The following is a 16,057-nucleotide window of genomic DNA, read 5'->3' on the forward strand; positions in this document are numbered from 1 at the left end:
TATATATATTTTATCATATATCTAATATCTAATTCCACCCCAACATATTTAAATATTACAAATTTTCTAACTCAAAATATGCTTACATAATCCATTAACTGTGATATTCCTCTTAGTTATTGTTCTTTGATATTATGATATTATCATATTCATATCCTTATGCAGCTACCAGATTATAGAGTTAGGAGCTTTCGTTAAGAGTAACTGACTAACTGCAGCTTTATTGGACATGACTCTTTTCTGGCATGATGTTGAACAATTTCATCCACGGACAAGAGCCTTAAAACATGCATGTTACCCACATTAGAAATATGCTTTAGCCCAAACAAGGATATAGCAAAATTGCCATAGTTGATTAAGGAAAAATATCCAAGATATCAAATAAAACAAGTGGATTTGTAGGGTTATTACTTATTAGTGTGAGGCGGCGAAAGAAATAAAAAATAAAAATCTCAACACTGCGGTGGCAATAAGTATAAATATTAAAAAACTCTATAATTGCCAGCTTGCCACTGCAACTTGGATTCTCTTTTCTCTCTTCTCTTCTTCTTCTTCTTCAAGTGGCGACTTCATTTTCTCTTTCGTTTCGCTTGAAACCGTAACCAACCACCTCAATTCAGTTACGTAACTACGTTGTTTCCGTTATGGCCGGTACAACACCTTCTAACGGCAAGCGCTCTCACTCTCACTCCGACTACGAAACCAACAACACCACCAGCAACAGCTACGGCGGAAACAAGCGCCGGAACCCTAGCGCCGCCGAGGACAGGGATCAGCTACCTTCCGACGACACTGGCACTGTGTACCGCTATCTCTGCCCCGTTCGTAAGATCGGCAGCGTCATCGGCCGCGGCGGCGACATTGTGAAGCAACTCAGGGCTGAAACGAAGGCAAAGATTCGGATCGGTGAGACCGTTCCAGGATGCGAGGAGCGAGTGGTTATGATATACAGTGTTTCAGATGAGACGAATGAGTTCGAGGATAGCGGCGATTTTGTGTCGCCGGCGCAGGATGCGCTGTTTAGGGTTCACCAAAGAGTGCTCGCTGAAGACTTGCGCGGCGGCGGTGGCGATGACGAAGATGATTATTGCGGTGATGAGGATGATAGAGAGAAGCACGTGACTGCTAGGCTCTTGGTGCCGTCGGATCAGATCGGTTGCGTCATCGGAAAAGGGGGCCAGATTGTTCAAAGCATCAGGAGTGAGACCGGTGCGCAGATTCGGATCCTTAAGGACGAGCGGTTGCCTGGTTGCGCCTTGAGCAACGATGAACTTGTGCAGGTACACTCAATGTGTCTGAAATTTACTCTCAGAACTTTCAGCTAGCCAATTATATCTACTTGCATTCGTGCTGAATAATATTTGAAACTGAACACTCAATTGCCACTCCAACAAGATTAGATAAAGAAGGAAGAATTTATCATATTATGTGTATTGTTAACATATTATGTGCGAATAATGTTAGTGTACGGGTAGGTAGTTACCTGAAAATGGATCGCCTTGGTAATTCTCATCATGAACGCTGCATTAAATTATTACCTTGTTTTAAGTACTTGTTACATTCATAGTCTACATAAGAAGAATATTATTATACTAATGTGTTGCCATTGGCCCCATTTAAGCAAATATAAGTAGCGCACTAGTTAAGGATTCAAAAGGAGGTTTGTTTTAGACAAACAAAATATACAAATTTCCAACGCATTGAATAAAATAACGTAAATTTTTTCAAAATTTTTGCTTTTGGAATCTGTAGTCAGTTGAGCACTAGTTAACAAAACCCAAGGAACATAAGGTGAACCAAAATCATATGTTAGCAATGGCATTTCAATTCTTAACAATTGCTTTCAACAATTTGAAAGCATTTTCATGGATTGAGTTTCATTATTATGGATGCCTTGGTTTTGTCTGTGTTGTGGATGCATTAGTTCTAGTTGATGGTTGTTTGGTTCGCATGTTTTCAAATTCTTTTGTAATTGTTTGTAAGTTGGATCGAATGGAAACCATTGTGGTGTAGATATCTTTATTTGTGGTATAATTTTATCATCGATTGTAAAACTCCAGATATCTGGAGATGCTGTGGTGGTGAAGAAAGCTCTGTATAAAGTTGCATCCCAACTTCATGATAACCCGTCACGGTCTCAGCATCTGCTTACTTCTGCTCCTCCTGGTGCTTATGCAAATAGTGCTTCACTCATGGGTCCAACCGCAGGGATTGTGGGAGTAGGTCCTCTTGTGGGTGCTTATGGTGGATATAAGAGTGATGCTGGAGACTGGTCACGGTCCATGTATTCAGCTCCAAGGGATGAAGCTTCTTCAAAAGAATTCTCAGTACGGTTTGTTTGTCCAACTGCTAACGTTGGAGGGGTGATAGGAAAAGGTGGTGCTATAATAAATCAAATTAGGCAGGAGTCTGGGGCAACAATCAAAGTTGATAGTTCAGCAACTGAAGGAGATGACTGCTTAATAACCATTTCAACAAAAGAGGTGAAATATTTATTATCAAGTGTACATTTTTCTAAAGAAAAAAAAAATTTGTTGTATGGACATGTGATGTATATAATATATAACATCTGTACCCATGATGGCTATGATTAATGCAGTACTTTGAAGATTCATTCTCTCCAACAATAGATGCAGCTGTGCGTTTACAACCACGGTTCAGTGAGAAAGTTGAAAGAGATTCAGGGGTGATCTCTTTCACTACACGATTTCTGGTGTCAGCTTCAAGGATCGGTTGCCTTATTGGTAAAGGTGGATCAATAATAGCTGAAATGAGGAGGTTTACAAAAGCTAACATTCGCATACTATCAAAAGAAAATCTTCCTAGAATTGCGTCTAAAGATGATGAAATGGTGATGGTAAGGGATTGTCATAGTTTGATGGTTTTCTTTGTATGGTGAGATGAAATTGTCCCGTTAAGTCTGAATAGTGAATGTTCATCATATTTCTTGTTCTCCATGGTCAGATTTCTGGGGACCTTGATATTGCCAAGGATGCTCTTATACATGTTCTTACACGGTTGAAAGCAAACCTTTTTGATAAGGAGCGTGCTGTGCCTGCATTCCCTCCAGCACTTACATATCTCCCTGTTTCAGCTGATGCACCAGATGGTTCTAGCTATGACAGTAGAGATGGTAAACCACACGGACGTGTCCATTCATTTTCAAGTGGGTATGGAGGTGTAAGTGATTTGCCTTCTGGGGACGCTTATGGAAGCTATGGAGGTTCACAGGTACTCTGCAACCATATAAGTTTGTGAAAATTTCATTTGAAGATGAATTCTGTAGTGATTTCATTATTGTTATATCCTCAGCGTGGTAACAGCAGTGCTTATGGAGCATATGGAAATTATTCTTTGGGACGGAGTAGTGCATCTGGGTAACCAATCAAGCTATCTATTTCCCTGTCCTCTGTGTTCCGAAACTTGCCAATGCTGATATTTACTATATATTGCTAGGTTGTCTAATCAGGGCAGTGCTTCTCGGAGGAGAAACCATGGTTACTAAAATTTGTCAGTCGATGCAGGTAGAATACAGTTATCATGATTTCTTCTATCTTTCATCTAGCAACTCCGTATGATATTGGCCATTCATATAGAATATACAAAATTGATATCCTAACCTAAACTATGTGTACCATTTAGATTCTGATACTGTTGTTTTCCCTTTGTTGCCTTTCCCTTCCCATCCAAACAGCTGAGCTCTCTGAAGCCCGCACAGCCTACTACCTCCTAAACTGGAAGACCAGATGAACCAGGATTTGAACAAAGTCATGTCCACCTTGTCACCTCTACCTAGAGAGGACCAAACATATGTAGAGACTATTGAAATTGGCCACGTCCATTTTACCTTATTCCCAAGCTTGATAACTTATATGCTCCCCAGAACCCATAAAGGCTTGCCTTTATTTCAGATGTTTCAATCTAAAATACCATGTAGCTATGATCCTCCTGTAGTTGTATACCTGTATTATTACTTTTGGGTTTTGTTTTCCTGATATTCACTGTTACATGCAGTACCAAATTTGTGGTTTGATTGGATTTAATTATGTGAATTCCTGGTAATTGACTTGCGTCTTTTACATCAAAATTTGGCGGAGCCTCTCTGTATTCTGTCTTGCAGGTGTTAATCGTGTCAAAAACAAGTGAGGTTGTGCCGCATCACTTGACTGAAAATTCATATAGTTTTTGAGTATTCGGATGTGGTGAGTTGAAGGTTCAGAAGGTGTTTCACATACGCAGTGACTCTACTAATGAAGCTCAGAGACATAATATACATTTACTTTGACCAACTAAGGCAATACAATTTGCAGGGCGTAGCTTGCATGGATTTAGTGACACGGAGAAATGGCCTTTGTTGCTTTTTTGTTCTGATTTGTCAAAATGGTGCTTGGTTGGTCTATTTTTAAACTCTGCATCTGGAGCATCATATTCTTTTGGTTGAGCTTATTTAGAATTCAGCTGCATTTGAGAGCTTATTAGTTATTACACTAGGTTTCTTTTTATTTTAGAATTTCATCCTGAATGAGAGGTGTCATTGGACACCCGCACAGATAAGTTGGTTTATAGATATGTTAGCATATGATCCGTTACATTAACTGTACTCAGCTTAATTTTTTTTGGATTAATTTGACAGGTTTAGTATGCAAGCGTTGGCCATTTTAGCATGCAAGGTTGCATGGTGTAACTCAGTTGCAGCAGCAAATGCAATGCACAGTTCTAAAATGAATTTTTTAAAAATTTAATGCAAATACAATGGGGAACTTGTGTGGTAGCCGTTGAAATATTTTATGCTTTTTCCTCGTCTTGCGCAATAAAGCATGGATCATTGTGCTACTTGTACACAGCAAATATATAGGACTTTAGCAAGAAATTTGTGAAGAGTTCATTCGATAAGGGGAATCATTGTTGCGCAATTTAACCAAAGCATGTTATAAATAAATATGCAATACATTGAACTTCGTTGTTAAAATAGACCAGAATCAGTACATGCTGGTATAGTCTTTTTATAGTTTGGTTATCGTTAATTCTTTTATAATAAACAAGTGAAGTTAGTTGAAGCTTTAATAGATGGTTCATATATGTGAAAATGTATTGATTGTATATCCATTGATGCAAAATTGAGAGTTTGGGACTAGTAGATATAGCTCATAGTTTAAAAAGAAGCCGGTGGCATTTAGGGCTGGCAAATTCATACCCTACCCGTGGGTAGGGTAGAGATCGGTCCGAGTATGCCTGCTAGTAGGGTAGGGTACGGGTTTATCTTATCTCTACCCGTACCACATATATAGCACCTATTTTAAAAAAATTAGGTATATAGTGAAGAAAATGAGAGTTGAATTTACAATTTTTTTTTTCGTGTAATGACTTGCAATAAGTGAGCAATTAATTAATTTAGTAATTTGGATCTTTAGTTTTTTTATTTTTTATTTTATTAATATGTATGAAATTTAGAATGATTGAATTTTATATTTGTTTTGAAAAAAATTAATATTTTTGCAGGTAGGATAGGGTTTAGAACTTTAAGGTGCGGGTAGAGTTAGGATTGAGAGATTCTCAACCTGCGAATAGAATATGGTAGAATTTCAATAAAATTTTGGATAGGATTTGACCCTACCCTACCCAGCATTAGTGACATTCACATTCGTATTTCAAAATTCAAATTAAAAATAAGTGTTTTGGGTGGTTATTCAATTATAATTCAATTAGTCAAATTTTTTTTTATAAGAAATGACTAAATTGTAATGAAGTTTACAATGTATTTACGTATTTTTGGGAACATCTATGGATATATATTGTGTTCATTTTTTGTAATATTCAAAAGGTGCTCTTCCATGTTTTACTTAACTCTTTTGAATTATTAAAGTATGAATAATGTTAACATAATCAGTAAATATTATTTTTGTCAGGATCAGTAATAATTTGTATCCATATTTATAGAATTTTGCACAAAAGAATATATAATGTGTTGGTTAAATAATAACAAATACTAAAAATTATTAGTCCCAAAAATTTTGTAGAGTATTACACTTATTTGCTCTAGATTTTTTTTAAAGCAAAAAGAAAGCTTTGAAATTATTAAATAATTGTTTTAACTTTGGTCATTTATTTTATTTTTAATTCAATATCTTACAAAACCCAAACTAAGATACCTAATTTAAATTCACCATGCAATCAAAACTCTTAACATTTTTTTCTTGGAGAGATATAAGTAAATGCTGAAAAAAAGAAAAAATATAAACAAAACCTAATTGCATTGGCTAATTACTCATTCTTCAAGTAAAACAAAGCATTTCAGTAGTAAGCATACATTAACCAAACAACAAACTACATTCTTTTGTGGAGTGAAGAAGAATAGTTTGTTCACTTTTCATGTAGGACAAGAAAGACTAGTCCTACCTCTTTGTCACGCACCAATTTTTTTTGTTCTTTCCTATCTTAATTTGAATTTGCATTTGGTATGTGATTAATATGTATTCTTTAAATTCCTAGGTGCTTTTAAGATTATTGAGTTTTTTTCACAGTCAATAGAAGTTAGTGATGATATGAAGATAATAAGACATAACGAAAAGAATTTGAAAAGTTGATATGTTTGTTTATATACAAAATCGATTATACCATGCATGTCTTTTACTGGATTATAAAAATTAAGGGAGTACATATATTTGTTATTGTATTCAAAGAAGTAGAGAGGATTACAAAATCTTTTAACTTGTCCTCAAAGATAGACACAATAAATTAAGTAGAAGAGAGTAAGAATTCTAACTTTCTTTTAACAAGAGTTCTTAGAATATTTATGCTGTATTTTTTTATAGCCAAAAGCAGTAAATTCAATACACCTAACTCAACTGAGTACTGACATATAAGTAGTACGATACTACTGAGATATGTTTCTTCATCTAGGTTAAAAGCTACTTCTCTTAAATATATGACCCTTCATCAGTTGACCCTGATGGGAAAATACTACCTATTCTGAAAGCATACATGTGATGATGGAGATGCATCTAATAAAGTAGTTGTATTTATTGATTTTTTCCTTCTGTGTAATGTCACATCCAGCATTAAGAAGCCTTTTCACTAGAATATTTTACTATATATTAAGTTTTTTTTCTATCAATATTCATATATATAAAAATATAAATATAATAAAATATAAATATATTTTGTTATACTGAGATAGATAGAGTCATGATAAAAATAAAATATATGTTCTCAACATATATTTAGAATAAATTATTTTTATATCTTTGTCATTCAATCTATTATTTCAATTCATACTTAGGATTGTAACTCATTTAATGCTTTGGAATATGACATATCAAATAGTGGAAGCAATCTTTTTCCATATATAAACTAATCATAGTCTTTTGGTGTTTGCTTCATACTTTCTCATTCATCTATTTTCTGCTAACAAAGGCTTGAGTGCCAATTATATCATTCTTCTCTCCTGGTTATTCTTTTTCTCTTTATTTTCTTTTCATCCTATTTTAGTGTCAAATAGTTCTCTTGATTTTAACAGAGAATGTTGTTGTCTTCTTCTTTAATTGGTTACAATACTAGATTTTGTAAGAATGGCATGAAACATGACATCTACTAGTGGAGACTGTGATATTACAGTTTGATCATCTTATGTTTTGCATGTGGGAATGAGTACATGTTTGGGCAGCCAAGGATGACTTGCCGGTAAAGTTTGTTTGTTCACTCAATGTGCGCTAACTAATTGAACTGGCAAGTCGTCTCTGGCTACACAAAAGCCTCTTTCTCTCATGCTACACATTTTGATGAAATATACATGCATCCCTCCCTTGTTGGATAAGCTTGCTCACAATGTATACTGCTACTTGGTTATTACATATTTTCTTATTTACAAAGTTTCAAACAACAATGATCATATAGAAATGATCTATGTTAATTTAATTGTCTTCCACTCTCACTAAGTTATGTCATTTTCTTTTATGATAGTGATACTTTTTGCATGTAATTACAATGAATCATATGAAATTAATTACATAAAAAATATTTTAAAGATAATTATTAGACATATAATAGCGGAGAAATAAATTAAATCCAGAAGGTATAAATTAAAATAGCTAGATGTTGATCATCAGCAGGTAGCTTGATGTCTTTGATCAAGTACTTTAGAACAAATTTTTTTTCATTATATTGCATTGTTTCTACCATAAATTTAATTTTGAAAATTCCTCACCATGTCTAAGGCTTAAGATTTTTTCTTCAACTGCTTATGGCATATATAATTATAACCATCATGATGCATGCATTCAATACAATTATATTCATCATTTTTTGCTACATATTTTCTTTGGATGAATTTTGTCCTTACATTTCTATAGTGGATATTTTATTTAATTTTAATTTAATTATTTGTCTTGAAGTTAACTATAACTTACTCATAATATCTAAAGATATAATTAATGGTAAAATGGAAATTGGCCTAGTGCAGCACTTGTATAAAACATTAGTAATTCTTTTTAAAAATCTAAGATGATTCCATGTAAGCATGGAATTTTTTCATTTTAATTATATTGAATGGATTTCATCTTCATACATGCAAATTTACATATGATTATATTGCAACATTTATAATTTGCTCACTTACTCACATGTACAACTTACAATAGTACAAATGATTGCTTGTATATGAATATGACCACTTTTGGTGACTATCTAAGGTGTATTTCTTGAATCATTTAACTTACAGGTAGTATGATTGTTTAAAATTATGTTTTAACTAATTTAATTCTGTGAAAATAAATAAATTTATTTTATTATCTTAATTTTTTTATAATTGAAATAGTTTTCGGTTCAAATAAATTAAAGAATAATGTTACAATGTCAGCACAATTTATTATTTTTGACTAGTAGTTAGCCAACAAATATTTAAAAGTATTGATTAAAAAAAATTGATGTTGGGTTGCAGGGCTAAAAATGTTGGATTGTTAGCTAAAAAGGCTAAAAATGTTGGATTGCTAGCTAAAAATACTGGCCAATATAAATTAAAATTGCTGAGTCTTAAATTTTTTCTAAATTAAATATTAATATGTGATATGCTTACCTTTCACTTATTTGAAAGTACATGAAAAAAGAGTGTTCAATGAATAATGTCCTATTTTTATTTTTTTTTAAAACACAATTTATTTTGATCCTTTAAAGCGAGTGATTGGTTTAAAGAAGAAAAGAAATAGAGGGTATGACCATTTATACACAAGAATAATTAAAATAATGAATTTTAACAAAATATGTTTTGATGATATACACTTATACAGTAAAATGCTCTTAAGGGAGTTTTACGGATTCAAAGAAATAGAATCAGTCATTGATTTATTTATTAATTATTATGTTAGATTGTTTTTGTTACATTCTTTGGATACTTCAATAAGATAATTTATGAAGTTCATTGAAAATCACTTCCCTTTGGCCACTAAGCACAAGCAACATAAGTCTAGAAATTTGATGTGTCATTCATAATTCACCGGTAACAAAATGGTTTAAAAATCAGTTTCACAATGCTTTGACCATTTTTATCTTTTATAATACTTTCTTCATTTTACGTTAATAAGCTATTTTGAATTAATGCTTTGAAAGCAATTTATATTTGTTTCAATATTTTGATTTACTAATGTATCAGAAAAGAAAAATTATAGCAATTTACCAACATACAATATCTCAAATAAATCATTACGCGCTTCAAATTGAATAAAACTCTTATGCACACACTCTTTAAAACTTAAAAAATTTGTCAATGAAAGTGTTAGAAAATTCAAAACTTCAAATAGTTTAAGCATGGTTCTTCCTTTGCTTCAAGCTCAAAAGCACAAATAATTTTAGGGAAAAACGAATGCACACACAGAGACTACAAGAAAGTAATTTTAAGGATCATGTTGATGGCACACAATCACCTTCTAGGTCTAGAACCTAGCTTTGGTCTTCTTAATTTCATCTCAGGTTTTGATTCAAACAAATAATGCATATGCTTTTATGCGGGGTTATAAAAGGACTTCTTCTCAGCCTTGGTTGATTTTCACCAGAAAAAGAATGACCAAATAAAATGGTGCAAGTTTTTTTTCCAACATTGTGGGAAATTTAGTGCACAAGGAATGAGTACATTTTTCAAAATGAAAAGTATGCATGTAAAAGGAACAAGTTGAATTTTCATATATGGTCTGAGAGCTATAAAGATGAATTTGGCCAATGGCAAAATTAGATAAGATGATGATTATTCTGTAAATAAGTATGAAAATACTTGTACTAGTCTCTATAATAATGCTGATAAATGTGCCGGGGGTGTTATAAAGTTTGGTTCTCTTTTACTGTCAACTAAGCTAGACCCATGATTCTTCCTTACGCCATTGTCATCCATCAACTTCCTTACCCTCTCAGCCTCATCCCAGTCACCTTGTGAAGCATATACATTAGACATCAGAACATAGTCGCCACTTTGATCCCTCCTAATCTTAAGCAGCTCTTCATTTGCACGTTTCGCCAAGTTCACATCTCCATGAACTTTACAAGACCCAAGCAGGGTCCTCCAAATGGTTGCACTAGGTTTCATCTTCATTGATGCAATGAAGACAAATGCTTCCTTCAAACGTCCGGCACGCCCTAGCATGTCCACTATACACCCAAAATGCCTAATGTTTGGTTCAATGTTATACTTAATTCTCATAAGATCAAAAAATTGACAACCCTCATCCACTTTCCCAGCATGACTGCAAGCTATCAAAACACCAAGGAAGGTGATTGCATCTGGACAAAATTCTGTCCTCTGCATCTCTCGGAATAGATCAATAGACTCTTTGGCATGGCCATGAAAAGCCAATCCGCAGATGGCAGAGTTCCATGAGGTCACATCCTTGTCCCTCATCGACCGGAACACTTCAAGCGCCTTAACTATGCTTCCACACTTGGCATACATATCCACAAGAGCATTCCCCAACAAAATGCTGAGCTCCCCGGCACTCATCTCCAAGATCTTCTCATGTATCTTCTCGCCAATTTCCAAATCTCCTAAATCAGCACAACCAGACAAAATGCTCAACAATGTCACCTCATTGGGGCAAACCCCAATCCTCATCATCATTTCGAATAACTCCAATGCTTTTTTATTCATACCACCAAGCACATACCCTGAGATCATGGTGCTCCAAGTAACCACATCCCTCTCAGGAACCTTGTCAAAAAGCTTTCTTGCACTCTTCATATCCCCTCCCTTTGCATACCCCGTGATCATCACATTCCAAGAAACCAAATCCCTTTCTGGCATTTCATCAAAAAGCTTTCTCGCAGCCTGCAAATCCCCACGCCTTGCATACCCGGCTGTAAGGGCTGACCATGCAACCACGTCCTCCTTTGCCCCATCATCAAACAAATGGTGTGCAATCTTCAAATCACCACAATCAGCATGAAAACGCAAAAGGCTATTCCTAACAAACTTATTAGAACCAAATCCAAGCCTCAAAACCTTCCCTTGAATAATAGAACCGGTCTTGACCCACAATAGCCTAGTACAAGCTTTGATTAGAAAAGAGAAAGTGAAGCTATCGGGGCTCACTTTACGTGCAGCCATTTTGGTGTACAGTACAACCGCCTGCAGGGGATCAGGGCCCTGAGCCAAACCCCTGATCATGGTGGTCCACATGAAAGTATCTGGTTCGGGAATTTGATCGAACACTTTGCGTGCATAATGTATTGTGGGGCCAAAAGTGCACATTGCAGTGCAGAAAAGGAGTTGTGTGAGGGAAGTAGTGGTGTTGAAGGTGAAGCCTTTGACGATCATGGAGGCGTGGATCTGCTTCAGGGATTGGAGGTTGGTGCATTTCTTCCATATGAGTGGGAGCTTGTAGAAGCTGTCTTGTTGGTGGCTTTTCTTTGGATACGAACTAGACACTAACATGTCTTCACTTCAATTGTTAGGAAGAATTTTAAGTGTACGAGGTACACTTGTTATAGTTTTTGTTGTTCCAAATAGATTGTCGTGTTAGTTAAATACTTAAAAAGATTGTGCCCTTCCCTATTCCTGTTGTTGTTGTTGTTGTTTTTTTAAAATTTGGTGAAGATTTTATTTTTATTTGAAGTAGGAACAAAAAAATTTTTGTTTTTAAAAATTTTATAATTTCTCATTTTTTAAATTAAAAATAATATATTAGTTTCTGGTTTTTTCTTTTACATTTAATTAAATTATATATATATTTTTTATTTATATTTCATAAATAAAATCAAAAGATATCTAAAACAAGTTCTGTATTTATAATTTTAAATAAAGTTTAGATAATTGGATTCAAAATCTCAACACTTATTTAAGTTAAAAGTGAGCTAACTATTACCCAACTCAAATCGATTAATATATTTTATCATGAGACAATACAAAATATGTGTTTTTATCGTCAAGCCCATATTTTTTTAATTGTTTTAAAATAAAAAATATAAAAATAATTTAAAATATAAATTTATCTAAAACAGATATAGATATAGAAATAAATAAACTATTTATTAAAATAATGCATTCATCTTCAAAATATACTCCATTTTTTTTTGACAAATTAAAAATTAGAAATAGTAGACAAACATATAATTTTTTCTTTTATCTTAAATATCTTATTATTAATAATTACTAACATTAAGCTAAGTATTTCAATGATAAACATAAGAAGATCAACAACTATAACTTATATTTGAAATGATGTATCTTATTGATTAAAGAAGATTTAAATTGAGGCTTGATTCTCAACTTGCAAGTTGCTAATGTATGCCCCATGGCTGTGATATAAGGTTTGGTATTGCATAAGCCACATGTTAAAAGAATGAATTCTAAAGGGGTACAAAATTTAAGTGACTCAACATTTTGATGACCCAACTCACGAATTTTTGTGGATAAATGAACTAGTCTAATTGTCTATTGTAGAAGGATTAAAATAAAAGAGATTTGAATTATTTATAAAAGCTGTATTCCTTAAATGACTTTCTTGATACATATATTATTGCTTAAATTTATTATTGCATACATATCAATCCAAGTAAAATAATAATCCATTTTCAGTTAATATTTTTGGGGTGGTATACTCTGTTCATATCTAAAAAAGTTCTCAGGGTCAACTCTGGTTTTGACCTTCACCAGTCTATCAAAATTCTCTCTGAAAAACTTGGCTCCATAAATTCGAGCTCTGTCAACATTGGTTGTTCCATTGCTTGGATTGGCTCCAATATCTCTGTCCCTGTAGTTATGAAAAGCCTCCCTTGGAAATTTGGAAACAAAAGGAGTCATGAACTCATACATGGACCTTGAAACATTCAAGTTACGATTAGTGATATCTTCTCCATCTTGTAACCAAATCATGTAGTACTGAATCAAGAACAAGTTCCCTGCTCTATGAGGAAACTGTTAGGATTTGGTTGAATTAGTCCCACATTGCTTAGGATAGCAAATGGAGTGGGTGGCCTAGGCTATAAATATGAGGCTAAGTTCTTCATTTGTTTTTGCACCAGTCAGAAACACTTTAAGCTTGTATCTGATTTTTCTTTTCCTCTGTACTCTTTGATTAGAGAGTGTTGTGAGGTGTAGTTAGATATTTGCTTTGAAAGAGTGTGGGTGTACTGGGGTGCCGGTGAGAGAAAGAAGTCTATGTGTTGTAACAATTTTCACATAGTGATATTCTCTGGTTGTCATTTGACAACGGCCGTGGTTTTTTCTCCGGTAATTGGAGTTTCCACGTTAAATTCTTGTGTTGTGATTGTGTCTATTTTATTTCTCTGTCAAAGGTGTTTTCTCAAGGGGGAATTGTGTCTTATTCCCAACAGAAACGAAGTAGCCGAAGCTGAAATCTCCCACATTCTTCCACCGTAGGGGTTCCATTGCATAACAATTATCTCACTCTCGATGAACTTCTTCCAAATAGATCGCAACCCCTTTTTGGAAATAATTTTCTTCACAAAATCTGACTTGCTCTTGAAGTAGGATTGAGCAGGGTATTTTGCTTCGAATAGTAACGCTTCTGCTGGGTATCCGATTGGACCTTCTGTATAGAAAACAGTGCTGTTGACCCAAGGCAATTCAAGGCAATCACTTTTGCGTAATCCCAGTTCAGGAAAACTTTCTTTCATCAAACTCAAAAGTCTATCAGTTCGTCCCAAGAACTCGCCAATGAAGAAAACTTGAACCGTCTTGTGATGCACCTCGTGCTGGAGTCTGATGAAAAGATCCCTGTGAAGCTTTGGTGCAACATGTTGCCATTTGTAAACAATGTCGGTGACACCTTATAATAAAACAGTGAAAGAATAAGAAAAGACAAGAATTTTTTATCGGTGAAAACTCAGGTGCAATCGACAAGTTGATAGTTGAGAATAATTAAATGATTTAAGTGATTTAATTGTATTTTTAAATTTTTAGAGATTTAAATGTCCACACAATAAAAAATCAGAGATATATTTATTTTTTTTATCAAAAAGTTTAAAGATATTCTGTTTAGACGGTCTAATTCGATCGGATCAAATTAGATCTAATAATTATAATACAAACAATTAGATTTATTATTATTATTATAATAAATCGATTTTGTTCTGATTTATTAAAAAATAAATTATTAATCAGTTTAATAAAAATGTCTAATAATAACATAATACATTTTAGTATCTTTATTAAAGTGATCTCATTTTTATTATTGTGTTGTTGTATTATAGGAGAATAATAATATCTATTTATACTAATTATTAAATTAATTTTAAATTTTAAAATAAAATAAAACAACCAAAATTTTTAGATAATTCTAAAAACAAGACAAAAAAAAATTCTAATTAGAATATATATTATTATTATTAGCATATATATATAAGAATATATTATTCTTATTCCATATTGCTCCCTGATCTAAAAAAATATACTTGATTTGTGCCTATTGTCCGTATTTAAATAATAAATTTTATTTGTAAAAAAAATAAAATAATAAATAAAAATAACACAAAAATTTAATACCTTGTTCTAAGGTTCTATTCACCTTGAACACCGTCACCAATGGAGGAACCGCCACCAGCTTGATCGTCCATGAGAGAATCACACCGAAGCTAGCACCTCCACCTCCTCTTATGGCCCAGAACAGATCCTCCCCCATTGATTTTCTGTCAAGGATATCACCATTTACATTGACAATTTTTGCATCAATAATGTTGTCCACGGAGAGGCCGTATTTTCTCATGAGGTTGCCGTAGCCACCGCCGCTAAAATGGCCGCCGGTGCCGAGACTAGGACAGACTCCGGCAGCGACGGCATGAACATGGCTATTCTTCGCGACTTTATAGTAAAGTTGACCAAGTGTTGCACCAGCCTCAACTAAAGCGGTGCCGTTTTGAATGTTGACGCTAATAGATTTAAGATTGTACATGTCGAGAAGAATGAAGGGGATATCTGATACGAAGGAGAAGCCTTCGTAGTCATGGCCGCCACTTCGGATTCTGAGCTGAAAGTTGCTGGCTTTGGAGCATACAACCGCCGCCTGAACATGGGATTCATGAAAAGCGGTTATGATGGCGATGGGTTTGGGTGTGTTTGGTCTGTTAAACCTCTTGTTGTGGATGTGGAGGTTGAGGATGTCGGAGAAGGATGAATTGGTGGAGGTGTATAAAGCTCCGATGACGCTAACGGGAGCTGATGGGTTTGTCCATACTTTGTTTGAGAGGCAAGCGTGAAAGTAAGCTTTTTGGTGATCTAGGTCTGCATGTGAAACTGGAGATTGAAGAAGAACAACAATGGCTGCTAGCAGAGTTGAAAGGAGAAGAAATGGCAACGATGATGATGTCGCCATTGTTGTTACGAAATGAAAATGAAAATATGGTGCTTGTTTCTCAATTGCAGTTGCATGCAGCATTATACATAGCCTTAATGTTAGAGTAAATAAATTCGAAAATGTTGTTATAGAAACTCACGCTCCAATTAATTTTATGTGAAGTTAATAATCGATCATTATTAAATGATAATTTAATTAAATTTATTAAATTATTTAATAATTTTTAATTATTAATTTTACGTAAAATTAATATTAAAATTTTTACCTTA

At 33.9% G+C, this 16,057-nt stretch overlaps 3 protein-coding genes across 6 annotated transcripts; 1 reads left to right on the forward strand and 2 right to left on the reverse strand.

Annotated features, from left to right (window-relative positions):
* Positions 1-311: 311 nt before the first annotated feature.
* LOC112797806 (RNA-binding KH domain-containing protein RCF3) lies at positions 312-5,064 on the forward strand. 4 transcript variants are annotated; one of them, XM_025840901.3, is made up of 7 exons: positions 312-1,280; positions 2,061-2,483; positions 2,600-2,857; positions 2,965-3,231; positions 3,313-3,377; positions 3,457-3,524; positions 3,695-4,087. In XM_025840901.3, the coding sequence occupies exons 1-6, from the start codon at positions 645-647 to the stop codon at positions 3,503-3,505; spliced, it is 1,698 nt and encodes a 565-aa protein (XP_025696686.1). In that variant the 5' UTR covers positions 312-644; the 3' UTR covers positions 3,506-3,524; positions 3,695-4,087. The 4 variants fall into 4 exon arrangements, with proteins under 4 accessions (XP_025696686.1, XP_025696688.1, XP_025696687.1 ...); XM_025840903.3 differs by lacking the exon at positions 3,695-4,087 and adding an exon at positions 4,634-5,064 and having other exon boundaries at positions 472-1,280; XM_025840902.3 differs by lacking the exon at positions 3,695-4,087 and adding an exon at positions 4,121-4,783 and having other exon boundaries at positions 472-1,280.
* A 5,128-nt stretch (positions 5,065-10,192) lies between these two features.
* On the reverse strand, positions 10,193-12,042 carry LOC112797807 (pentatricopeptide repeat-containing protein At5g15300). The gene has a single exon (XM_025840905.3). The coding sequence runs from the start codon at positions 11,906-11,908 to the stop codon at positions 10,271-10,273; it is 1,638 nt and encodes a 545-aa protein (XP_025696690.1). The 5' UTR covers positions 11,909-12,042; the 3' UTR covers positions 10,193-10,270.
* Positions 12,043-13,051: 1,009 nt separating this feature from the next.
* LOC112795380 (berberine bridge enzyme-like 17) lies at positions 13,052-15,819 on the reverse strand. Its single transcript, XM_072234583.1, has 3 exons — positions 14,981-15,819; positions 13,822-14,264; positions 13,052-13,390 (listed from the first exon to the last, which is right to left on the reverse strand). Exons 1-3 carry the CDS (start codon positions 15,804-15,806, stop codon positions 13,052-13,054), a joined length of 1,608 nt encoding a protein of 535 aa, XP_072090684.1. The 5' UTR covers positions 15,807-15,819.
* Positions 15,820-16,057: the final 238 nt, after the last annotated feature.

The sequence above is a fragment of the Arachis hypogaea genome, chromosome 4 (assembly GCF_003086295.3).
Source record: "Arachis hypogaea cultivar Tifrunner chromosome 4, arahy.Tifrunner.gnm2.J5K5, whole genome shotgun sequence".
Lineage (NCBI taxonomy): Eukaryota > Viridiplantae > Streptophyta > Magnoliopsida > Fabales > Fabaceae > Arachis > Arachis hypogaea.

Excerpts from the sequence above, each read along its gene's own strand:
- LOC112797806 (XM_025840901.3), top strand. The coding sequence starts at position 645 with ATGGCCGGTACAACACCTTCTAACGGCAAGCGCTCTCACTCTCACTCC. Across the intron at positions 2,484-2,599 it reads TAACCATTTCAACAAAAGAG|TACTTTGAAGATTCATTCTC; the intron begins GTGAAATATTTA and ends TGATTAATGCAG. Across the intron at positions 3,232-3,312 it reads GAAGCTATGGAGGTTCACAG|CGTGGTAACAGCAGTGCTTA; the intron begins GTACTCTGCAAC and ends TTATATCCTCAG.
- LOC112797807 (XM_025840905.3), bottom strand. The coding sequence starts at position 11,908 with ATGTTAGTGTCTAGTTCGTATCCAAAGAAAAGCCACCAACAAGACAGC.
- LOC112795380 (XM_072234583.1), bottom strand. The coding sequence starts at position 15,806 with ATGGCGACATCATCATCGTTGCCATTTCTTCTCCTTTCAACTCTGCTA. Across the intron at positions 14,265-14,980 it reads GAATAGAACCTTAGAACAAG|GTGTCACCGACATTGTTTAC; the intron begins GTATTAAATTTT and ends TTTTATTATAAG. Across the intron at positions 13,391-13,821 it reads TGTGGGAGATTTCAGCTTCG|TTTCCTCATAGAGCAGGGAA; the intron begins GCTACTTCGTTT and ends AAATCCTAACAG.